General features: G+C 48.5%; 1 protein-coding gene across 1 annotated transcript in view; it reads right to left on the bottom strand.

Annotated features, from left to right (window-relative positions):
* Positions 1-26,143, bottom strand: part of CTNNB1 (catenin beta 1) — a 104,567-nt gene that overhangs the window by 2,225 nt on the left and 76,199 nt on the right. Inside the window, exon 15 of the mRNA XM_078663526.1 lies at positions 17,750-17,975. Coding sequence (XP_078519652.1) covers positions 17,767-17,975 — 209 coding nt within the window. The 3' untranslated portion in view covers positions 17,750-17,766. The remainder of the gene's footprint in view (positions 1-17,749; positions 17,976-26,143) is intronic.

Here is a 26,143-nt window from a genome sequence, read left to right as displayed (position 1 = left end):
GCCATCACGCACCCCTATCAGAGTGAGTGAGTGACACAGACACAGAGATCTATAAACGTTAGGCCCTATGCCTTGACGTACTTGGCTGAGCATTGCTCGACTATCCCCAGACCTGGCTGAAACATGTATTAGACTCAGGATAAGGAGGCAGATTCCTCCAGCCAATCCTTCAGTTTGCTTGCTAAAATCCTGCAAGGGCTTTGAGGGAGCCTTCTAGAAAGTAAAAGTTCAGTAGCAGCAGGGATCATAGCGGTCCACCTTCTTGAAGATTGGGACACATTCGCTATCTTCCCAGTGTATAAGATTCCCCCTGATGAAAGCTTTAAAGGCATTTGTCAGAATTAGGGCCCACTGCGCAATGTCATCTTTGAAAGGATCTATTCTAGAGGGATACGATCTGGGCGCTTACCCCGCCTCACCACGAGGGCATGGATTTAGTCTCAGACTTTTATATAGTAAGTAAGGTTAGAATACAGCTCAGAGCTTCCATTTACTATCTCGTATCCCTGTAAGGTAGAGGCTCCATTGTATGGATTTAAAATACCATTGTAGTGGGCAACCAATGACTCTACTCGGATGACTGCATATTTGGAAAGTTTCTCATACCCTGAAAAGAAACGCTGGTTAACAACCTTCCAGAATAATAGGGAGTCCTTCAGGGTGGAGGTTTTTGACAGCACCTTTCAGGCTTCTTTGGTATCAGTCAAAAAGTGATCATGCTGGAAAATCAGCACTTCAAGTAAAATGTTTGGCAAGGGAGAAATGGTTATTTGTGTAGTGGGCACTACAAGAGACTAGATTCCAATCTTATCTAGTGCTGAATGGCTCCAACATTTTAAGGGCTGGGAGACCCAATTTAATCCTCACAAAATTGTGTAATTCCATTAAATGCTTTTGCGATGAAAAGGTGAACTGCTGGAGTCTCACTTATATTAAAGGGGCAGATGCCTAGTTTTTAAATTAAATAAAAATAAAAACCTTAGCAATTACAGAGTGTTATGTTACGTTAGAGGTAGTTTTGTAGCGCTCTCAAATACTCAAGTGTTCTAGTGCGGGCTCACACAGAAAGGCAGTAGGTAGTGGTAATTACAGCGTCATCTTAAAAAAATGTTTTTAATGATTTATTAAAAAGATTGAGGTCCTGAGTGGCACGGAGCTTCACGGGGAGGGCATTCCATGCAACAGCTGCTTTCACAGAGAGACTGTCCCCCTAACCATCCCCGCTGAAATCGTGGCATAACCAGCCGGCATTGGTTAGCCGACCTGAGAGGGCGGTTAGGTAGATGCATAATGAAGCGTCGCCCCAGGTAGAGAGGCCCTTGACCAGGAATGGCTGTGAGAGGCCCTTGACCAGGAATGGCTGTAAGAAAAGACAAGGGTCTTGAACAATACCAGTTGGGCCACTGGCAGCCAATGCAGACTACGCAGATGCTGCCGAACTCTAGACCTTCAAGATGTTAAAGAGAAGTCTAGCTACGGCGTTCTGTATAATCTGAAGGCGGTTGGTCAGGTAGGCAGGAATGCCAATAAACCGGGCGTTGGGGTAATCTAGGCGAGAAAGAATAAGGGCACCCGCCACTGTTTTTTTAGCCTCCCTCGGGAGCAAGGGAAAAAAAATCTACGCAGGTCTTTGAGGGTACCATAGCATACACTGGTTCATTTTTCGTCCACTTTTGGCACCAGGAAGTAGTTTGAGTACACTCCCTTGTTCCGTTCTTTGAATGGAACCCGTTCGATGGCCGCTTTGAGGAGTTCTTGAGCTTCCTCTTGGAGTAATCGCAGCTCTCTTCCCGAGTGCTCTCTTTTCTTTGGTTTTCTGTTTGGTGGTCTCTTTTCCAACTCTATGTAGTATCCGAACTGCATAATGTTGAGTATCCACTTGTCTGTGGTCATTTTTCTCCACTCCTGGAGAAAAAAATCTCAATCTTCCTCCTACTGGCGTCACATGTTCCTTTGTGTCTTGTCCGTGTAGCCCTCCCTCTGTTTTCCCGTGCTCCTCCCCCGGAGGGTTCGAGTGGGAGAGCACCTTTTTCCATGTGATGTCACTTAGAGGGGGGTTGTTCACCGCCTCTCCTTCTCTGGCCCTTCCATTTCCTCTTGATCGAAAGGACTGGCCCCTGCTCTGGTAGTTCCAGTTTTGCCTCTGCTGGCTCTGGTGACTTTGGTTGTCACTCTGTTGGCCCTGGTGGAATGCCTGGTGAGATTGCCCTTGCTGGTTTCCACCCCTGCCGTTTGGCCTCCGTGTAGGAGTGCCCCTTCTCATCCCCCTGAATTGCAGGGCCCCCATGGACCTTGCCGTCTCGTTGTCCTTCAGTTGGGTGAGCTTCTCATCAACTGGGGTTCCGAATAGTGTTTCCCCGTTGAAGGGTGTGTTCAGGATGTTGTTCTGAACCTCAGCCTTGAAGCCTGAGATCCTGAGCCAGGCTTGCCTTCTCTCTGTGATGCCTATAGCCATCAGTCTGCTGGATGTTTCTGCCCCATCCAAGGCTGTCTTCAGGCACGAGTTGGCGATGTTTTTCCTCTCTTCCACAAGGTGAGATGCCCTCTCACGGTATTGTTCCGGGAGGTGCTTGAGCAATTGTCCCATCTCATCCCAGTGCTAGTATTGATGTCTATTCAGGAGGGCGTTCGAGTTCGCCATCCGCCAGTGCGTTGCGGCGTTCCTCTCTATTTTCCTGCCAGTTAGATCCATCCTCCCGCTTTCCTTGTCAGGTGGAGGTCCAGATGTGATTGGGACGTTTGCCCTTTTTCTGGCCGTTGCAGCGATTATTGAATCTGCGGTGACGGATCCCTTGATGTAAGCTGGGTCCTGGGAGGAGAATTTGTATTTCTTCTCAGTCCTCGGCGTTACTGATCTGCATGTAGCCGGGTCCTTGAAGGCTTCCTTCCCCTGGTCTGTGATACTCTTTAGCATGGGCAAGAACTGGCTTCTTGTCTGTGTGGGGAGCAATGTTTCCAGCAGGAAATCTGCTTTTGGCTTCTCCTCTTCCAGCTTAACTCCATAAGCTGCTGCCGCCTTCCTGACCACCTCATTGTATGCCCCAATGTCATCCAGTGGCGAAGGCCTCGACGGGTATGTCTCCACAGCCTCCTCCGGGTTTTCGGCCTCGATGTTCTGCCATTCCTGGTCTTGGGCCGTCGAGGAACCTGAGCCGTAGCTTGACTGCTGCTCCCCGTAATCCCCTTCTGTGTAGTAGAGGTCTTCTTCCTCTTCGTGCTCCGAGGGGTCCGGAGTTTTTGGCATCTCTTCGACGTCTAACTCCTCGTGCTCCTGTACCTCAGCGACGGTCAGTGCCGGCTTCGAGGGGATCCTGTAACTTCTCATCGGAGTCCTTCTTTCTTTGAAGGATGTTCTCCATTTCGGCCGCGAGCCTTCTTTTCTTTCTCTGCGGCCTGCTAGTCGTCGAGTGTTTCGGCTGCTCTCTTCAGCGGCGTCGTTGAAACTTTTTTCGGCTCCTTTTCCTTCGAAGTCGAAGACCCTTTTTCGGGGGCTTGCTTCGATGACCTTTGCTTTTCGCTGGTCTTCGGCCTCCGGGAGTCCTTCTCGAAGGATCCGCTGGGCTCTTTCGGAGGATGCAGCTTCGGTCGTCGAAGTTTTCGGCGCCGGTGCTCCTTTCGAGGCTCTGGGCTCTGACTTTCAAGAGTCTGCCTCTGGCTTTCGAGACCCTGTGGGGTCGTAGACTCCTACCTTGTCAGGCGTTTTCTTATCGGTCTCTGCGACCGTGAAGTCATCTGGACCTTCGACGATGTTGTCCTAGTCGTCGGTGGAAAGGCCCAGTTCGTAAAGCGTCGGGGCCTGGCCCTTGCCCTGCATCGTGTGGTGAGCTGTCCTCTGTCTCTTGAACTCGGAGTGTCTTCCGCTTGAAGACGGAGCAGGCGTTGCAGTCTCTGCTCTCATGGTCGATTGGCAGGCAGAGGTTGCAGACCGGGTGCTGGTCCTTCTGCGCGAACTTGTGGTGGCAGTTTTTGCAGAATTTAAAGGGTGTCTTGTACATCTCTGCGCTCCCCCTGTGTGCGCATTCCTCCAAGAAAGTCGAAGATCTTGAAGTTCTTTCCTTTCTTAGTCGTCTCTTCTCTGATGGTCCTCTTCTCCCGATCTTCTCCGGTCTTTACCGAAGAGTTGCTGTATTTCCTCCTTTTCTCCTCCAAAACTTCTGGAGCTTCACGCGACGATCCAGACCCAACGGCGGAAAAAAGAATCTGAAAATGGCGCCCCAAGGGTGGTAGCTTCCGCACGCCGTCACCGAAGGTACACCAAATGGTGGGACGTAGACGCCCACCTGGGCTACGACAAAAAAAAAAAAAAAAAAACGACTAAGATTCCGGACCCAACCACCAGATTGCAGAATATGCACAGCATAGTGAATCCAGAAAGATCCACGCTGCAAAATTTAAGATTTTCCCCAAACCACACTCCCGGATTTTTTGCTGGGTTTTCCGTAGAATGGGGGCAGGGAACATCAGATGGCCACAGTAGTTCTCTAAAATTGGTAGGCAACTGTTCATAGAGGAGAATTTCTGAGTATCCAGGTCATCGCCCGGCCAGGTAAATAGTAGCTGGGTATCATCAGTATAGGCTATAATTTCTGCGCCCAGTTCAGCCCAAAAAAATCAGAGGGGGTCAGATAAATGTTAAACAGGGGGCTTAGAGTAGACCTCTGAGGTACCCCAGTGGTTAGTAGCGTGGCCGAGGACGAATAGGGAGGTATCCACACCTGCTGGGTCCGATTATCCAGGAAAGATGTCAGCCACTCCAGAGCAGAGCCGGTAATGCCAATGGAAGACAGCCGGTGAGAAGGAGCTGATGGGATACCGTGTCGAAGGCGGCAGAGAGTTCCAACAAAATCAGAGCCGCTCTGCCGCCTCAGTCCAGGCACTCTGACATTTCAACCAGAGCTGCTTCGGTACTATAAGCAGCACAAAACCCAGATTGAGCTGGGTGCAAAGCATGGGAGGCCTCCACAAAGGCATCCAACTGGCAAAATGCCATCTTTTCACAGACTTTGGCCAATGCTGGCAACAAGGAAATGGGCCGGTCGTTAGATGGAACAGAGGGATCCAATCCTAATTTTTTTTTTTTTTTTTGAAGCAGCAGAAGTTTGGCCTGCTTCCAGCAGATGAGAACGGAGGCTGTCAGGAAGGGGAGATTAATAATCTCAGTAACCTCGGAACAAACCACCTCCGCCACCCCTCCTAACACACGAGCAGGACAGGGATCGGTGGGAGACCGAGACTTCATGGATTTCAGGACAGCCAGGATATCTGCTTCATCTGGGGGTAAAAAATCCCTAAACTGATAGGTGAGGGGCCTAGGGGGGAAGACAGTGTTGGCAAGGAGATATTCCTCGGATTGAGACTGGCTGTGCGCACGTAATCCTGAATCCTCGCTATTTTATCAACAAAGGACAGGTCCTCGCACCACTGTTCAGAGGCTGGCAGCGTTGGTTGTTAAGCGCAGGGGGAGAGAAAGCTCTTAACGATAGCAAAGATTTGCTTGCCATTGTTATTGGCCTTAGAAATCCTGCCTGCGTAGTAATTGCCTTTAGCCGTCCTAATGGCAGCATAGTATTCTCTCTGGGCTGCGCGGAGAGCCATCTTGGCAGTTGGACAGTAGACACATCTCCAACAACGCTCCAGTTTTTTGCAGCCCAACTTCATTTTCCTGAGAGCATGTGAAAACCATGGCTTCGAAGGAGAAGTGCGATTTTTGCAGCTGGTACCCGGGTTCCCAGTGGACTCAGCCCCCCCCCCCCACCAATCCAGGAGTGAACACTGCACCGCTTCAGAGAGCTTAGAACCCAAAATTGGGCAGCCCTGAGGTAGAGCGTCAGGCAGAGCACGGAGGTTAATCTTCTGGGGGCATACGCTAGGAGAGGGGGCAGCAATACAAGACGGCACAATCAGTTTCAACATATAATCAATACTTATGGTTTCCATTTAGAGATATCAGGGACAAATGGCATTATCAACTTGTGTTTTTACAGGTTCTGTATTCGTATACTTGCACAACTAACTCATTCCATATAGGCAGTTTCAACCGTATTCAGGTACAACTTAGGTTATAACATTTTACTCACTGTCACTTGTACTAGTTTTGCTATGCAGGTCTACATCCTCCGTACACAGTCCTCTATATTCGCCTACACCTTCCTCCAACTTTTCATTCTTTCTACACTCCTTCATATGTATCTCTTCTGGCAAGGACTATTCCTGAACATCTCTCAACCAGCTTTCTATTGTTGGAGCGAGACTACTCATCCGTACTAAAGCTACCCATCTTCAGGCCAGAGCGATGAACAGCTGCCGCAATTTATATGCCATTTTTTTCTTTTCGGGTCTCGGAACCTGCCCCAGCAAACCATGTAAAGGGCAAACTTTGATCCATATACCAATACCCACATGCACTCTCAACCACTCATTCCCAGTACGCACTCACCTCTACACGCCCACTCCAAATGCATGAAGCCAGCTTGCTGCTAGTAACACCTGGGGCACCCATGAGTGCGACCTGGGTCAATGCGATTAACTGGAGTCATATATACCCAATGCAAGAAATTATAATGTATACGTTTTAGATGTGTGTTACAGGATATGACCCGTGTTAAAGAGCAGGCCCCCTTCCATGCCCCATCCGCCAGGGAAACCCGCATATCTTCATTCCATGCTGCCCGTACCCTGAGGGGAGGAGTCTTTGTGTCCACCCTCATGGCCATGTACAGTAACACCCCAAGCGCCGCCCGCTCCCACATGTGAGCAATATATCTAGTGTTCAGTAACTTCCGGGGCTTGTGGATCCGAAGGCCATGTCACTTTTAAGAGTTCCATAAGACCTGTATATACATTTTTGCATTATGCAGATCTGCCAGTACCTGGTATCCATCTCTCCAGGCCTGATATAGCATTTCCTAGCATTTTTTGCACTGGTGCCAGAATCCAAAGGTCCAATTCCCAATGAAATGGCGCATGTTTAAGCACACGCTCCACGTACCTCTGCCAGATGTACACTGTATGATTAATATATGGGAGATTGGCAGAGGCTCCAGCACCCTCCATGAGAATTGCAGGCAGACCTTCTGGCTGCACCCGCCCATTTATAAAGCTATACCAGGTGGGTAGATCTCTCCTGACTCATCGCCATAGCCTCAATGGCCAGGGCAAACAACAAAAGTGATTGGGGGCAGCCTTGACGAGTGCCACGTTCCAACACCCATTTAGCGGACCTACTCTTTCCCAGCCATACCCGGACATTCTGCTCCGTGTAAAGGATGTGTATCCATCTATGAATTTGTGGGCCGAACACCATCACTTAGCACTTCCTGAAGTTATCCCCAATCCACTGTATCGAAAGCTTTTGAGATCTATGGATACCAGTGCCTTATCCGTATCGTTTTGCATCTCTTTTATAATATGAACCAAACGTAGGATTTTCATAGCAGTGCTGCGACCCAGAATAAACCTGCCTTGGGGTTCATGGGCAAGGTAGGTTATATGCGGAACCAGACATTTGGTGAATATATTACATAAAATGTGGACATCTGTATTTATCACTAACTGGCTGTTAGACCTGTCTGGATTTTTTTTGCGCAGTCCCTCCTCATTATTATTTATTTTGTCCCCTTTTTGCCCCTCATACCCTTACTATTTTTTTGTCTACCTGTGAGAGTCAGCTGGAGGACAGGCTATCTTGAGAGGTGGGGAGAGATTAGTGAAGGGGTTGATCACCTGGACTGGGAAGCAGCCTATTAAATCCACTTCTCTACCCTTTCTTTGGGATCCTTGTCTTGTCCCCGCTGTGAAGGATTCAGGGAGACCCTGGGCGCCTGACCGACCCCTAGCTTAGAAATACTGGGGTGTAAAAAGGAGAAGGAGACTGCAGCGCTGCGGAGCGCAGTCCTCTGCCCAGAGGGAGAGACTTTATGAAAGGGTGCTTTTCAACCCCAACCCCTGCCCAGCACCGAGGGGTAATGAGACTCTGAAAAGGATAGAGATCTGGTTTTATTCCCCCTCGCCCTGGATGTACAGCAGGCTATTAGCCAAGTGACTCTGTGGGTCCTTACCCGTCACGCAGTCGTCAGAGCTCCATTTCCCCGCAAGAATCAGAGAAAGGACAGGGGTGCCGGGTTCTAGGAGGCAGCGCTGTTTTCGCTGTGTGCAGGACCCCGGGGGCACCGGCCGCGTTGTTGTGGTGGAGCCACTGACCTGGAGTGCGAGGGCTGGCTGAGGAGAGTTGAGCGCTAACGCGCATGCCCAGGCGGACCCACTACTCGTTACTAGGAGGGGCCTTGGAGGGAGCAGGCCCGAGGAGAAGCCGCTGATCGCGGTAGTGTGGCTGGAGCAGACTCCGGGATAGGTACACTGATCACCCGCGCATGCGCGGTGGCACCACTGAAGGAGACGCGACGGGAAGCACCTGAGGAGAACTCTCCGAGGGAGTGGGCGGGAAGCGAGCCCCATCGCTTCTACCCTCGGGAAGCCTCTCCCTCTGCCGAAGCTCCAACGAGGAGGAGCGGAGCTGCGCAGACGAGGAGGGGTGAAGTCCCTCAATAAGCGCTGCTGCAGGCTGGTAATACCCACGCTGGCTGGACATAACTGCAGGCCTGTGAGAACAGGGCCCAACCAAACAGAAGTAAGGAGGTGGTGAAGGGGGTCGTTGGAGGCCTTAGTAACCCCAGGGGAAATCTAAACCTACAGTTGACCAACCAGATTTTCACGAGGGATCCTTAAGACAAGTTCCACAAAGCTGGTTCGTTCCCTCCTTAATGACTGAAACGACTTCTTGTCACTTCTTCCCCCTCTTTTTCTTTATCAGTTCTGAGAGGGGAGTTATTCAAAAACCACTAAAGTGCGAAAGGCTTACCAATTCTTCTGGTTCTGTGGTAAAGAGGGCAAAGGAGTTAACTGTCTCTAGTAAAGAATAGAAACTTCTTCCTTTGGAGGCTACTGTGCTGTGATGTGCTCTTTTGAAGCCAAGAAAAGTGGTTAAGTTGTTAATCTTTGGGGAAGTCACAGATTTTATGTCTGAATGAAAAAGTATAGTGAATTTGAAACCTGATTAATGTAACGAAAGGGCAGCTGTTAAAGTGACTCTAATTTTCATATTTAACTGAAATAGGCTATTGGAATTAATTAACAACTTGCCTAGTAACTTAAGCGTATTACTTCTATTGCTGAGACCAGTTGTAGAGTATAAGTCATATTTAGAAACTATGCCTAATTAACTGATACCAAATCTTAGTAATGTAATGTGAATTCTTAATACCAGTGACTCTGCTAAAAAGAATGCTAATACTGTGATGATATCCGCCCTTGCGTATAGTGAGTAGTAGTTTCTCTTCCAAAACTTTAGCGGACTGGGATTTCACCTGAGTGATCATAAAGTACTGAACTGTAACTTCTAAAGCATAAAAGAATAGAAGAAATTATTTTTATAAAGCAGTACTTATTTTTCTAAAATTTGGTGTAGTGTTGTTTTTGTGTGCTATTGCGTGGATTTACTCTTGGGTGGTCTGCAACCTTAACACTGTGCCTCTGAAATGTTTGTCTTGCCCTAGGCCAGGCTACCCACTTCCAACATTTGGTGCCTAGCGGTGGGATCACTGACTTGGTTGCAGCTACTCACTAGTAATTCAACGCAATACACTAAACCTACACCAGGAGTTTTCTCCTTGCGGCCCTCCTAATTTACATTTTTGTTTTTTTCTAAATTTATTTCTGGTGGTGGGTGGAGGTTAACCTCAGATCACTTCGTGGTTTTCTCCTGCGAGTAATTACATTCCATGGCAAAGATGGAGGTGAATCTTAAGGAGCTGGAAGCCAATACTGTGGCCCAACTCAGGGATTGGTGTCAGCAGAAAGGGGTATTTTTTAACAAAGGTGCCAAGAAAGGAGAGTTGCTGACAAGCATAAGGGCATGGGTGGAAGCTCGTTTGAGGGAGGAACCAGAAACTGAAGTGGGTGAAGGGGACACTGTTACTGAGGCTGCATCGCTGAACCAAGTGGGGAGAGGGAATCTTTTGACAGGTCCCAGGATACCTTCAAGGGCAAGCAGCAGCGTCTCAGACAGGGGTTTAACCGAAGCCGAGCTGGAAGATAGGAGGGAGGAGAGGAGAATGAGGCTGGAGTTAGCTAGGATGGATATGCAAAGGGAGGAAAGGAGGTTAGCTCATGAGCGAACCCTCAAGGAGATGGACCTACAGGTCCTAATACAAAGGCCTCCCACTCCAGACAATGGTGGCAGCGAAAAGAAAGTAGACACCAGGGAATCTAGACCCTACCTACCCAAAGATGTAATTGCTAGTTACACGCCAGGTGATGACATTGCCAAATGGCTGGCCGCTTATGAGGTTTCTTTAAGGGCTCACGGGATCCTGGAAACCCATTGGGGAGGTGGGCTGTATAAATACATGCCACCTGCTGGCAGAGACACCTTGTTGGCTCTGGAGCAGGATGAGCAAACCCACTACCCTGTCATGAAGGTGGCACTGGTGAAAAAGTTTGGACTTACCCCTGAAAGGTACAGACAAAAATTCAGGGGAAGTCACAAAATGAGTACCCAGAATTGGGTAGACTTTTTAGACTACGCCAAGAAAGCTTTAGAGGGTTGGGTCAAGGGCAGCGAGGTAAAGGACTATGAGGGGCTGTACAATCTATTTTTGAAAGAACACCTCCTCGAGAAATGTTTTCCCGAGTTGCGCCAACACCTGGTGGACAGCAAGCTGACCGATCCCCGGAAGCTTGCAGAGGAGGCGGACACTTGGGCAAGTACCCGGGTGTCCTCCAAGGGGACTGGAGGGGATTCTCAAAAAGCCGGACAGGGCGCCCCCCAGAAGAAAGAGGGAGGAGATAAAAAGAAGGAGTTCTCCAAAGGTCCCCAAAATAACTTCCAAGGGAAGGGAGCAGGTTTCACCCCTAGGGCAAACCCGCCCCGGAACCCTTATCCTGGCCAAAGCCAGCAGCCCAGGGTTCCCCACTGTTTTGAATGCGGTGGCGTTGGACATTATAAGGGAGATGTCAGATGCCCAAAGAGACCACCCCCTCCCACCGGAGGAAAGTCACCGGGAGTAGCTAGTGTAGCGCTCGGGGAGGAGTTGCCCTTAGATAAGGGGGGTGAGTGGGCGGGTGTCACCTTAGTGTCCCTGGGAGAGCGGGAGATGGTGCCAAAGATCCAGGTGCCCCCAAATACTACAAAGTATGGGCAATGGGTTACCATCAATGGCCAGAGAGGGGAGGCTCTGAGGGATACAGGAGCCAGCATGACTATGGTGAGAAGTCAGCTGGTGTCCCCAGAGCAGGTTGTTCCTAATGTACTCCACCCCGCCGCGATGGCTGACGGCAGAATGGGCCACTATCCAGTGGCTGAGGTTCCCTTTGAGTGGGAGGGGGTTGCAGGTTCACTTCGAGTTGCCGTAAGCCCTGCCGTGCCAGTCGATTGTTTGTTGGGGAATGACATGGAACACAACACTTGGAGAGAGGTGGAATACCGGACGCATTCTGCGATGCTGGGTACACCTAACTGGGCCTGTGTCAGCACAAGGTCTGCGACTGCCCGGAGAGGGAGTTCGCCTGGGTTGGAGCCTGGAACAATGGCCCAACCCGCTGCTAAAAAGGGTCAGAAACGGAGACAGGGACAGCCTGCTCCTGCTTCCACGCCCCATGTGACAGATCGGTCACCTGCAGTGGTAGGCCAGGAGTCCGTGGAGGGGGAAGTAGACTCTCTGGAGGATTTGCCCATCCCTGCTGAATGGCATGTGGAGGGAGGCCCTACCAGAGAGGAATTCTGTAGGGGGCAGAGGGAGTGCCCTACCCTTGAGGGACTGAGGCGTCAGGCTGAAGCCCAAGCAGCAGGTGATGCTACGGGACACCACCATATCTACTGGGAGGATGGCCTCCTCTACAGTGAACCTAAGGTTCCTCTACCTGGCTCATCAAGGGCCTTGGTGGTCCCGCAGCAATACCGAGCCTTTCTGTTGGAATTGGCTCATGCGATACCACTGGCAGGACACTTAGGCCAGGACAAGACCTTTGCACGGCTTGTCCTCCACTTTTACTGGCCTCAGATGAAAGTGGCGTCCAACACATACTGTAGGACATGTGTATCCTGCCAGGCCAGTGGGAAGACCGGGGTGAAGCTAAAGGCTCCCCTGGAACCACTTCCTGTCGTTAGCACCCCCTTTGAAAGGGTGGGCATCGACATTGTAGGGCCATTAGATCCACCAACAACAGCTGGTCACAGGTTCATCCTGGTTCTGGTGGATCATGCCACACGGTACCCAGAGGCCATCCCTCTGAGGACTGTTACTGCACCTGTGGTAGCTAGGGCCCTGATGGGAATCTTTACTAGGGTAGGATTCCCGAAGGAGGTTGTGTCTGACAGGGGGACTAACTTCCTGTCTGCTTACATGCGGACCATGTGGAAGGAGTGTGGGGTGACCTACCGGTTCACCACTCCTTATCACCCCCAGTCCAATGGACTGGTTGAGAGGTTCAATAAGACCCTGAAGGGCATGATAAGAAGTCTGCCAGAGAGCTTACGGAGGAAGTGGGACATCCTCCTACCTTGCTTACTGTTCTCCTACAGAGAGGTGCCACAGAAAGGAGTGGGCTTCAGCCCATTCGAATTGTTGTATGGGCACCCGGTGCGTGGGCCTCTCAGCCTGGTGAAGGAAGGATGGGAGAAGTCTCCCAGAAAACCTCCCCAGGATGTGGTGAGCTACATGTTAGCCTTCAGAAGCCAGATGGCCAAGTTGTGGAAGCAGGCTGCTGACAACTTAGAGGCCAGTCAGGCAGTCATGAAGGAATGGTACGACCAAAATGCTCACCCGGTGGAGTTGGAGCCTGGCCAGAAGGTTTGGGTGATGGAACCTGGAGAGCTAAGTGCCCTTCAGGATCGTTGGACAGGCCCATTTGAGGTGTTGGAGAAAAAGGGTAAGGCCACTTACTTGGTGGATCTTAAGACCCCGCGGCAGCCCCTACGGGTGCTGCATGCCAATCGCCTCAAACCCCACCATGAGAGGCCAGAGGTCATCCTGATGTTGGTGACTGATGGTGCTGAGGAAGCAGAAAGCGAGCCTCTCCCAGACCTCTTTTCATGTCAAGAGAAGGATGGGTCGGTGGAGGGAGTGATTCTCTCCCCGTCTCTCACTCCCGAGCAACGAGAGGACTGCCGACAGGTATTGGGGCAGTACTCTTCACTGTTTTCCCTTGTCCCAGGAAGAACCCACCTGTGTACCCATGATGTGGACACAGGAGACAGCCCCCCCGTGAAATCCAAGACCTATAGGCTGTCGGACAAGTTGAAGGCTAGCATCCATGGCGAAGTTGCCAAGATGTTGGAGCTAGGAGTGATAGAACCATCCAGCAGCCCTTGGTCCAGTCCAGTGGTGCTAGTCCCAAAAGCCGCCCCACCGGGCACCACACCAGAACTGAGGTTCTGTGTGGATTACCGAGGACTGAACTCAGTTACCAAAACTGATGCTCATCCAATCCCCAGGGCGGATGAGTTAATTGACCGGCTAGGAGCTGCCCAATACCTCAGTACCTTTGACCTCACTTCAGGGTACTGGCAGATCTCCTTGACAGATGGAGCAAGGGAAAGGTCAGCCTTTTCCACGCCCGAGGGACACTTCCAGTTCTGTGTGATGCCCTTTGGTCTCAAGAACGCTCCTGCCACATTTCAGCGACTGGTGAACCAGGTCCTCTCTGGAATGGAGGGTTTCTCGGCTGCTTACCTGGATGACATTGCTGTCTTCAGTAGCAGTTGGGAGGACCACTTGCAACATTTGCAAGCAGTTCTCCAGGCGCTGAAACAAGCTGGATTGACCATCAAAGCCAGCAAATGCCAGATTGGGCAGGGGTCGGTTGTGTACCTTGGACACTTGGTGGGTAGGGGGTCAGTGCAGCCCCTGCAGGCAAAAATTGAGGCAATCATGGCCTGGGAACCCCCCAAGACACAAACTGAGGTCCGAGCTTTTCTGGGCCTCACAGGTTACTACCGTCGCTTTGTGAAGGGGTATGGCACTATTGTAGCGCCCCTCACAGAGCTCACCTCTAGGAAACAACCTCGACGGGTAGTTTGGACAAAGGCTTGTCAGCAAGCCTTTGAAAAGTTGAAGCAGGCAATGTGCGAAGCACCGGTCCTGAAGGCTCCCGATTTCTCCAAGGAGTTCATTGTTCAAACAGATGCATCCGAACATGGCATTGGGGCAGTGTTATCGCAACTAAATGAAGAGGGCCTGGATCAGCCTGTAGTCTTCCTATCCAGGAGACTGCTTCCCCGGGAACAGAAGTGGAGTGCAATTGAGAGGGAAGCTTTTGCGGTGGTGTGGGCTCTGAAGAAGCTGCGGCCATACCTCTTTGGCTCGCACTTCCTGGTTCAGACTGACCACCGCCCCCTTCGTTGGCTGATGCAAATGAAGGGGGAAAATCCCAAGCTGTTGAGGTGGTCCATCTCCCTACAGGGAATGGACTTCCGGGTGGAACATCGGCCTGGAGTGGACCATGCCAATGCAGACGGTCTCTCCAGGTATTTCCGCCTTAGTGATGAGGACTCCCAAGGGGTTGGGTAGTTCTCCCCACTTTCAGCTGGGGGGGACGCGTGTTAGACCTGTCTGGATTTTTTTTGCGCAGTCCCTCCTCATTATTATTTATTTTGTCCCCTTTTTGCCCCTCATACCCTTACTATTTTTTTGTCTACCTGTGAGAGTCAGCTGGAGGACAGGCTATCTTGAGAGGTGGGGAGAGATTAGTGAAGGGGTTGATCACCTGGACTGGGAAGCAGCCTATTAAATCCACTTCTCTACCCTTTCTTTGGGATCCTTGTCTTGTCCCCGCTGTGAAGGATTCAGGGAGACCCTGGGCGCCTGACCGACCCCTAGCTTAGAAATACTGGGGTGTAAAAAGGAGAAGGAGACTGCAGCGCTGCGGAGCGCAGTCCTCTGCCCAGAGGGAGAGACTTTATGAAAGGGTGCTTTTCAACCCCAACCCCTGCCCAGCACCGAGGGGTAATGAGACTCTGAAAAGGATAGAGATCTGGTTTTATTCCCCCTCGCCCTGGATGTACAGCAGGCTATTAGCCAAGTGACTCTGTGGGTCCTTACCCGTCACGCAGTCGTCAGAGCTCCATTTCCCCGCAAGAATCAGAGAAAGGACAGGGGTGCCGGGTTCTAGGAGGCAGCGCTGTTTTCGCTGTGTGCAGGACCCCGGGGGCACCGGCCGCGTTGTTGTGGTGGAGCCACTGACCTGGAGTGCGAGGGCTGGCTGAGGAGAGTTGAGCGCTAACGCGCATGCCCAGGCGGACCCACTACTCGTTACTAGGAGGGGCCTTGGAGGGAGCAGGCCCGAGGAGAAGCCGCTGATCGCGGTAGTGTGGCTGGAGCAGACTCCGGGATAGGTACACTGATCACCCGCGCATGCGCGGTGGCACCACTGAAGGAGACGCGACGGGAAGCACCTGAGGAGAACTCTCCGAGGGAGTGGGCGGGAAGCGAGCCCCATCGCTTCTACCCTCGGGAAGCCTCTCCCTCTGCCGAAGCTCCAACGAGGAGGAGCGGAGCTGCGCAGACGAGGAGGGGTGAAGTCCCTCAATAAGCGCTGCTGCAGGCTGGTAATACCCACGCTGGCTGGACATAACTGCAGGCCTGTGAGAACAGGGCCCAACCAAACAGAAGTAAGGAGGTGGTGAAGGGGGTCGTTGGAGGCCTTAGTAACCCCAGGGGAAATCTAAACCTACAGTTGACCAACCAGATTTTCACGAGGGATCCTTAAGACAAGTTCCACAAAGCTGGTTCGTTCCCTCCTTAATGACTGAAACGACTTCTTGTCACTTCTTCCCCCTCTTTTTCTTTATCAGTTCTGAGAGGGGAGTTATTCAAAAACCACTAAAGTGCGAAAGGCTTACCAATTCTTCTGGTTCTGTGGTAAAGAGGGCAAAGGAGTTAACTGTCTCTAGTAAAGAATAGAAACTTCTTCCTTTGGAGGCTACTGTGCTGTGATGTGCTCTTTTGAAGCCAAGAAAAGTGGTTAAGTTGTTAATCTTTGGGGAAGTCACAGATTTTATGTCTGAATGAAAAAGTATAGTGAATTTGAAACCTGATTAATGTAACGAAAGGGCAGCTGTTAAAGTGACTCTAATTTTCATATTTAACTGAAATAGGCTATTGGAATTAATTAACAACTTGCCTAGTAACTTAAGCGTATTACTTCTATTGCTGAGACCAGTTGTAGAGTATAAGTCATATTTAGAAACTATGCCTAATTAACTGATACCAAATCTTAGTAATGTAATGTGAATTCTTAATACCAGTGACTCTGCTAAAAAGAATGCTAATACTGTGATGATATCCGCCCTTGCGTATAGTGAGTAGTAGTTTCTCTTCCAAAACTTTAGCGGACTGGGATTTCACCTGAGTGATCATAAAGTACTGAACTGTAACTTCTAAAGCATAAAAGAATAGAAGAAATTATTTTTATAAAGCAGTACTTATTTTTCTAAAATTTGGTGTAGTGTTGTTTTTGTGTGCTATTGCGTGGATTACTCTTGGGTGGTCTGCAACCTTAACACTGTGCCTCTGAAATGTTTGTCTTGCCCTAGGCCAGGCTACCCACTTCCAACACTGGCCAGTATGCCGCAGGATCCTTTTCATCCCAACCTGGCTTTAGGAGCATACAGACGTCTCATTCACTTATGGACGGAGGTTCCATGCCCCTCGACAGTTTCACTAAGAGTCCGAAGTAGAGGTTGCACCAACTTCTGATAAAATTCATTTGAGAATCTATCCACCCCCTCCCCCCCCCCCCCCCCCCCCCCCCCCCCGGGCCTTTGCTTTGGGTATCTAGGCTAATGCCTCTAGTATCTCCTGCACATGCCTAGCTTTAAAAAGTCTTCCAAGACACCAGCAAGAAACTAGCTAGAGTAGTGTTTTTAATCAACAAGTAATTTCTGGGCAACCCAGTTTCCAACTGCTATCTCGCAAGATCAATTAAATATACATTACGTTGTGAAATTACATTAAGAGGAATTTGGGAGCTTAGCTGGATTAACAAACTACCCAATCGCACCCTCCGACATAAACAGGCTTTTGGTAGAAATAGAAGGAGCAGAAAGTGAGTTGTGTAAACCTTCTGTATCACTTTAACTAGAACTGGGTCAGAGTTCTATAGCAAGTCTGACCGGGAAACCTAAAAAGGGGTTTTAGCCAAAACTTAAATAGGGGATAGATAATAAGATGGCAAGAAAGGATTAGAGATCAGGTGATATGCCAAAGGACCAAGTAGCTTTATAGAACCTCAAAGGGGCCCCATAAAAGTCAAATGAGGACTGTTCCTCAATTGACAAGAAGTCTGTCCTCCAATGGCAGAAAGAATCTGGACACAAGTCTGCAGTAGCATTAACTTCAGGTTCACAAAGCATTTTAGATTAGTGTTGCTACAGCTGGCAAACCATACACAAATCACAGCTGGCACCTTCACATACTACTACACACCATCCAATTTATTTTTACACCACAGAATACAAATTTAAAAAAAACACAAAAAAAAACAACAAGATGTAGATCAAAGGACCACGCCTGGAAGAAAAATTTCAACATGGCTGATAAAGAAAGACTGCAAAACAAGTTGACAAAAGAAAACTATTCAGAGACGCAGAGCAACATTACCTGAAGTTTTTATAAACAAATGTGCAATCGGAGGCCAAGTAAGGCATATTAGAAGTGCAAAATACAATAGTTTGGCCTAAGCCTCAAAAACTTACCTAAAAAACATAACATTTTACAGATCAGTATCAAACCAGGCCAGCTGATTACTGTCACCAGGAGGCAAGCCATCCATTAGATCCTGTGCATGTCCAAGATCTGGTAGTCCATCAACTGGATATTCGGAACCGGGATGGTGCCCTCCCATTTCATGTTCCATCATCGGATCTAAACCCATGGCATCTTGGCCATAACCTCCAGAATGGAAGGAACGATAACTTGGATCTGGAAGAATTATAAAAAGATGCCAATTAATATATAAGTCAGGGATAAGTTTTTTTCTTCTTTACTACATCTAGTTTCTAGTGCTTTACAAAGGGTGGCTTAGCCATTCACTTTTATTCTGCAAAACAAAGTGTGTATACTGTGCACAGAAGTTCGCCATCCAGTAACCGTGCCAAAACCAGCTGGGGTGTTGGGAAGGGTCTTAGGCACCATTCAAGTTCAACATTTACCAGAGCTTTACATTTACAAAGGCAGGCATATGTTACGTAGTCCTACAATTCATTCCTGCTGCCAGAAAACAGAAGTTCACAGAAAACAATACATTTAGTATGAGACTACACATCATACAGAGTGCTTAACCTAATACTTCATCTGCCAAACTGATGGCTATATATCAAATATGAGAAATAGGTTTGCTTTAAGAATCTACTACAGCTTAAAACTGAACATTGCAGAAGTGAAGGGTGCAGGGAATACATGGGGGATTAGATTAACTACAGCCCTCCGAGCGCAGTACGATTTTTCCACCACATCAGTATTTCAGGAAGGCAAACCTCAAGACGAGGTTAGTTTTGATACTTGGAAATATCTGGAGAACAGTTTAACGCAGACTGTTGCGACACTTCATTCAGAAGAATGTTATGTAGGTTACTTTTATGGACAGAAAAACATTTAATCAAGTTAAAAAACGTATTCATAAATATCAATAGGACAGATTACAGACCGAAGATAGTTAAAATGGTTAAGTGCCGCATGCCCTCACAGCAGGTCTTAAAAATGAGCGAAAGTGTAAACAGGTTTCCATATAAGACAATTGAGTAACCGATAACATGGCTCTACACAGCCTGATATTACGATAATTTTTTAAAGAGGGATTAAGAATAGCCTGGAATAAAATGTACAGGATAATAAAAAGTGTAACATTGTTTGGACAGTTGTCGTCACCCGGCCCAAGAAATAGCAGCAAGATTTGGCTGATTTCTAAGTGGGAAACACAATAGGTATTTAGTGGAGTCGGCTCGGAACCTGACCAGAGCGCCTCATTCTCCCGCAAGGCTGCCATAAACAAACCGGGGTGTACTCCAGGGCACTCAAAGATAAATATGCATTTATCAAAAGGTTTCCCTTCTGTGCTTCTGTAACTCATTTCCTGCCCCGATTCATAAAAAAAATTGGAGGCTACTTTTCTTTTGTTAAAACTTGAACATGAATTTGGCTCAATAAAGGCCCTCTGCATACCAATTTTACCCGATTAGGTTTTAACATATGCAAACCAAGGGATTTGGAGACGGTGATCACTGGAGAGGTAATCCAATTTATCTTTAGTTAATACTGCCTTCTCATTGCTCCAAATAGACAAAGGAAATAGTAGGAGTCTCACACAAAGTAAATTATGTATTTTAGGTTTAGTTCTTTATGGCAGGATATGTGGGGTGGAAATTGGTACGCCAAGGAGTAGCCTGCAGAACTGTGTTTCTTCACATTGTATGGCTTCACAGTACGCAATGCCCCTATATTTCAGACCCGTAGTTAAAAAATGGGATTCATAAATCTGCAACATGGCAGCCAAGTGCCTCCCACCCTGGGGCGGGAGGCAAATAACGAACCAATTGCCTTTGAGAACTGCATTTTGCAGTGTGCAATACTGGTGCCCATGCTCCTGAAGCAGAAAACAGGACTCCTAATTATGGAAAACAGTTGACACTAGCCAGAGTTTTTATCCACTTTCATAAGGGGAAGTTGGGTACAGCGTGGGATGCACACAATGAGAAAAAATTGGTGGTCTCGATTAGTAATAAAACCGAATGAAGGCAAATACTAGAAGGCGCAGTGCTTTAGGCGTTCGAGCCATAAAACCTGCGTTGTCCGCATATAGGTGTGGGTAAACTACCCCCCTTTGACAGTAGGAACATCACTGTTACCTTTGCTAAAGATGGGCACAGATCATTAATGTATAAAATGAAACAAAAAGAGGGGCGAGAACGCATACTTCATGGACACCCCTGCCAATTTCTAGATCATTAGATATATTTCCACTGCCACCGATTCTAACCCTGGCTCTCGTGTCCCTATGCAGATATGCAAGAGAGGCATCCAGTCCCCATGACAGCAGCATGCGCCATAGTTTGGATTGGTTGACAGTCGAAAGCAGTACTTCAATCCATAAAGCCATGTACAAGGGCACAAGCTTCGCACAAGATTAGCACTTTATACGATAGTCACGATCTTACTTCTGAACCTGTGCTGGTAATGATGCAAATTAGATTCAGCTTGGGCCCACTCCTTAATTCTGTTATAGATGACATGTTCCAAAATGTTGACAGTGGTGTCGATCAGAGATTGGTCTGTAAAAAAATAAGGTATTCTCTACTACTCTTCTTGAATATGGGGATAATGATAGAGGTGCTAGAAGGACGGCACATCTGTGTGCCAGGTTACTGAATATAGGACCAGCGCTCGGTGTTGAATTTAAATAAATCATTCGTGACACCATTGGGCTCCGGAGCTTTTCTCTCTACACTTTGAGAGAAGGCCTCATTATTATTAGGGTTATTTGTAATGCGCATGAATCATCCCCAAAGGGATAGCTCAGCGCAGCAGAAAGAATCAGCAGAGGGCCTAGATACTAAAACAGTTCAGTTTTTTATATTTTCCAAAAGTTACGGCAGACAATACATTCTCGTATGTGGATAGGAAGTTTGCTCCAATAATAGGGGGCTAAAAACGAAAATGCTCAGCCACCGGAGCAAGTTTTCTTGATTCGTGGGACAGTGAGTCACACTGGCTCTTAAGAGACCTTACTGGTTGATAGCGAAGGACTTTCTCCATCAAGTAGCTAGGTCCCTTGCCATTAAGTGCTTTGTGCATTAGGCAGCAGATTTTAAACAAGCATTTGCAATGCAATAGGTCTCGCATTAGGAAAGTTTGAGCTATTGGTATTGTAAATGACTTTTTATTTATGTGTCTCACTCTGTCCATCACCCTCAGCCATTGCTTGGTTCAGATGCTCTGCGATAGCTCTTCTACCCTGGCCTCGGTCTGCATATCGACCACAATAAGACATTTCGCTTGCCAGTGTGATGTAGCATTGCCAGCAACAGTAAGTAGCAGTGGTGGCCACAGGTGAACTAAGTTCTCTCTCCAGCGATGAAATCCTGGTTCACCCATTCTGCTTGCCCTCTGTAGGGAGAAGTTTGGGGGTCAGACCAGGTTTTCTTTTCAGCTGCCAGATCGGGTCAACGTCCATCCATGGCAGTATAACTTTCAGTTCTTATTGAGTGAGTGGCTGATATTAGCCTTGTCACCAGTGTTTGCACCGAAATTAAAGCTTTGATTTGCATTATTTTATTTAAAAAATTACTTTTAAATCAGTTTATGCCTTGAATGCTTTTAAGGGTAAAAAAAGGCAACTACATCGTATGATTGCAGTTTTTTCTTGCACTGGATATTAGATAATATAAAGTGGTTTGACCATGGGCATTCTCTGTTTTTTCCTCCAGCTTAACGACTTACTTTGCATGCAAAAATATTCTGAAGCACTAACAGCGGTCCATGCCAATAACTTAAAGCGCAGCTCCGGTTTTCTTTCTGAACAGAATTGATAATAACGTAGACCAGCTTTCAAGACAAAATCCTACAGACAAGTTAAAATGAAATGTTATGAATTACTTACTCCCTGTGTTCTTGGACTGTGCTGTGCATGATTACATAGAGGTGTGTGCTGGGACTTTACATGTGACTTTTCCGCCCATTTCCCACCAAGTAGAAAGTATTGCTCTGTTAAAAAGGCACAGCAGTTTAAAAACAAGCCAACAAAACAAAAAAAAATGCGTGGTGAAGACGAGGCCTGACACGCAAATAGGATTTCAGTCCGGGAGAAAGGAGAGGCGTGACACGCACGAACTGTCCTGAAGGGGCGGAGAAACAACAGAGCGGGCTGCGGAGTCTGGAGACGGAGGGACAGGACGAGAGGAGCCGGTGAGGGGGGGGGGGGGCGTCGGGGCACATTGATTGTACCCGCCCCCCCCAGTGATGGAAGCCCTGCGTGTGCCCGGTGAGCGGGGTTGGGATTGTGTGTGTGTGTATGTAAGCCCGGGGGGGGGGGGGGGGGGGGGGGGGGATGGGGTGCGCTTGTATGTGCCTGCGTGTGTTGTACCTGTGTGTGTGCCTGCCTGCGTGTATGTGTGTGTGGTGGGGGGGGGGGGGGGGGGGCAGCGTGTGTACATGTGCCTGTGTGGTGTGTGTGCAGGGGTGTGGGGGCTGGCTGTGTGCGCACGGGAATATGGGGCACGAGAGGGGCACGGCGCCGTGCACGCCCACGAGGTCAAATCTGCGCTTGTGCCCCTCTCGTGTCCACATTCCCAAATACAGCTGACAATAGGTCTAGAAGCAGACAGCAATCAATGCTTTGTATTGAATGCAGGTCTGCTCGACCTAAAAAGGTAACGGTTTCTCACCAGCAGCCAATGAAGTGAGCGCGGTAAAGAAACCCAAGTATAACTTGCCGGCAGATTATGAATTAGGCGAGCCGCTGTAGCCGGCAGATTATGAATTAGGCGAGCCGCTGTATTCTGAACCACCTGGAGTTTATCCAGGAAGGATGCGTTGACTAGGGTCTTGCGTACTGCAAATGGGAGCATTGGAAAAACTGCGCAGTAGTCTCATAACATGGAAGCAAGCCCTAGTGGTAACCCATTACCTGGTCTTCCATAGTTAGATTATGGTCTAAGTGAATGCCCAGGTTTTTCACTAAGAATTTAATAGCAGGTGGCACTCCCAATTCGGGTGGCCACCACTCAGAGGACCATACCTGTTGTGCAGAACCGAAGAGCATAAGGTCTGTTAAACTGGAGAAATTCATGGCCAGCCAAGTAGCGATAGCTTTCATGCCATTCGTAAAGTGGTCTCTAGTTGTGGACAGATCTTTTTCAAAAGACACCAAAAGAGGAGTGTCGTCCACATATGAAATGTGTGTGAACCCATAGGCTCTTATATTTGCGAGAGGGGATATGGAAAATGCTACTTTCCCAGTATACATCTGTTCTTGGCATATAGAGCTTTAGAGTAATATGCTATGCATAGATTGTCATCGAGTGTTGGGTCCAGATGCATGCACTTTGTTTTTCTTCGAAAAAGTCTTCCCAGTCACAAGTTAGGTGACTCCTTTCGGTGATGGACTGTTTTCTCGCAGAGGGTAATAATGGAGATAGGAGTAGTAACAGAAGATGTCCATGAATGCATGTATTTAAATAAAATGTTACTGCAACAGGTATAGGTACCTGGGGAGGCAGGTAGGCGCATACGACTCCAGCTCTATATGCCATAAACCGATGCATACTGGGTAAGGAAAATGCTACTTACCAGTAATGCATCTGTTCTTGGCATGTAGAGCTGCAGAGTTGCACACTGTGCATAGATCGCCATCTAGAGTTGGGCCCGGGTGTTTGCAGTTTGTTGCTGTCCAGAACAGTTCTTTGCAAGTCAGAAGATAGGTGACTCCTCCTTAGGACCACATTGCGCATGGGCTCCATCCCTAGATTGTTTTCCGCCATTAGGGAAATGATGGAGCTTTGCAAGAAAATGAAGGATGCCCATGTAATGGAGCTTTGCAAGAAAATGAAGGATGCCCATGTAATTTGTATCCAATTAAGATAATACTGGAACAGACAAGGGTGGGCGTGTGCAACTCTGCAGCTACATGCCAAGAACAGATGCATACTGGTAAGTAGCATTTTCCGTTCGAGGTAGGAGCTGCAGATTGCACACTGCATAGATTGTACAGCAGTACCCACTCTTAGCGGCGACCACCCCTATCTGTTGCAGTAGTTTGGAATACTTTTTTGAGAACAGCCCGGCCCATATTAGCTTGTTGTTTTGTTTGCACATCTACACAATAGTGTTTTGTGAATGTGTGCGGTGTAGCCCATGTAGCTGCTCTGCAGATGTCATCTAGGGGAATGTTTCCTAAAAATGCCATTGAAGCCCCTATTTTTCTTGTAGAGTGGGCTTTAGGAGGAACAGATAACATACATTTAGCTTTGTGGTAATATCTGTATGCATTTGACAATCCATTTAGCTATCCCAGATTTTGAAATGGGATTACCTTTGTGTGGTGGTGAGAAAGACACAAAAAGTTGTTTTGTCTTACGAAATGAATATGCTACTTACCAGTATGCATCGGTTCTTGGCATGTAGGGCTGCTAACATTCATATCTTTTGCATTAGATCGCCGCCTAGTGTTGGGTCCGGATGATCGCACATTGTTGTCCTGGAAGAGTCTTCGAAGTATCCTGAGATAGGTGGCTCCTCCCCTGGACTACAGTGCGCATGGGCATCGGCTCCATCCCCAGATTGTTTTTAGCCATTGTGGCAGAGATGGAGTGTAAAGTGTAAAGGATGTCCATGCTAATGAGTGAATACAAGAGTATGTCTGCAGCTGCGACAGGCACCGGGGAGGAGGGTGGGCGATATGAATGTTAGCAGCCCTACATGCCAAGAACAGATGCATACTGGTAAGTAGCATATTCAGTTCGAGGCATGTGGGCTGCTAAATTCATATCTTTTGCATAGAATATATAGCAGTCCCTCCATTATCGGCGGTTGCCCGTGCCAGCTGCAGAAACCTGAAAAAGTGTTTTGAGAACAGCCTGTCCTACAGCCGCTTGCTGCTTGGAATGTACATCAACACAGTAGTGTTTTGTAAAGGTATGTGGAGTAACCCACGTGGCTGCTCTGCAGATGTCTTCTAAAGGAATGTTCCCCAGGAAAGCCATAGATGCCCCCAATTTGCGGGTGGAATGCGCCCTTGGGGGTATTGTCAAGGTACGTTTTGCCTTTTGATAACATATTTGGATGCACTTAACAATCCACCTGGCTATTCCTGCTTTGGAAATAGGGTTGCCCTTGTGCTGTGGCGAGAAGGCAACAAAAAGCTGTTTTGTCTTCCTAAAGGGTTGTGTCCTGTCAATGTAGTACATCAACGCCCTCCTGACATCTAAAGTGTGAAGCATTTTTTCCGCCACCGTTTGTGGGTTTTGGAAGAATGCCGGCAAGTCAATAGTTTGGTTGAGATGAAACTGTGACACCACCTTCGGAAGGAATTTGGGGTTAGTACGTAGTACCACCCTATTTGGATGAATCTGTATGAATGGCTCTTGGATTGTGAGCGCTTGCAGCTCACTGACGCGTCTCAGTGACGTAATAGCAATAAGGAAAGCTACTTTCCACGTTAGGAACTGGAGTTCACACGAGTGTAGTGGCTCAAAAGGTGGTCCCATCAGCCTGGTGAGGACCACATTGAGGTTCCACACCGGAGCTGGCGGTGTTCTTGGGGGAATGACTCGCTTCAGACCCTCCAGGAAGGCCTTAATGGCAGGCACTCTGAAGACAGAGATGTTGCCTGTTCTGAAGATAAGCTGCTATGGCGGATAGATGTATCCGAATAGAAGTGCACGCTAGATTGCACTTGTAAAGATTTAACAGATAGCAAATGATGTTAGGGATAGATGCATCTAGCGGGTTGATGTCATTGGCTGTACAATAAATGACAAAACGCTTCCATTTTGCAGCATAGCATGCTCTGGTAGTTGGCTTTCTCGCCTCCTTGATGATGTCCATGCATTCTGGAGGTAGGTGAAGGTATCCAAACTCTAGGACTTCAGGAGCCAGATCGCCAGGTTGAGCTGTTGCGGATCTGGATGCTGAATGTCTCCATGGTTCTGCGTCAAAAGTCTGGGCGTGAGGCGCAGCCTTTGATGCGGCACCACTGAGAGTTCGAGGAACGTGGTGTACCATGCTTGGCGCGCCCACGTTGGAGCAACCAGGATGAGAGTCATGGAGTGCTGCCTTAGCTTTCTTGCCACCAGCGGTATCAGAGGGGCTGGCGGAAAAGCGTACGCAAATCTGCCTGACCAGTTCATCCATATCGCATTCCCCTGCGACTGTGGGTGAGGGAACCTGGCGGCAAAGTGTTGGCATTTTGCGTTTTCGCTTGTGGCAAACAGGTCTATCTCCGGATGACCCCACTGCTGAAAGTACGGGTGGAGTACAGATGGGTGTAACTCCCACTTGTGCATTTGATGGCTGTATCTGCTGAGCAGATCCGCCATCTGATTGTCCTTGCCCGGGAGGTGTTCTGCCATGAGGAAAATGTTCCTCTGAATGGCCCA

The sequence above is a fragment of the Lissotriton helveticus genome, chromosome 10, assembly GCF_964261635.1.
Source record: "Lissotriton helveticus chromosome 10, aLisHel1.1, whole genome shotgun sequence".
NCBI classification, from domain to species: Eukaryota; Metazoa; Chordata; class Amphibia; order Caudata; family Salamandridae; genus Lissotriton; species Lissotriton helveticus.
Note: the sequence above shows the minus strand (reverse complement) of the source record. Positions and strands in the feature narration are given on the sequence as shown.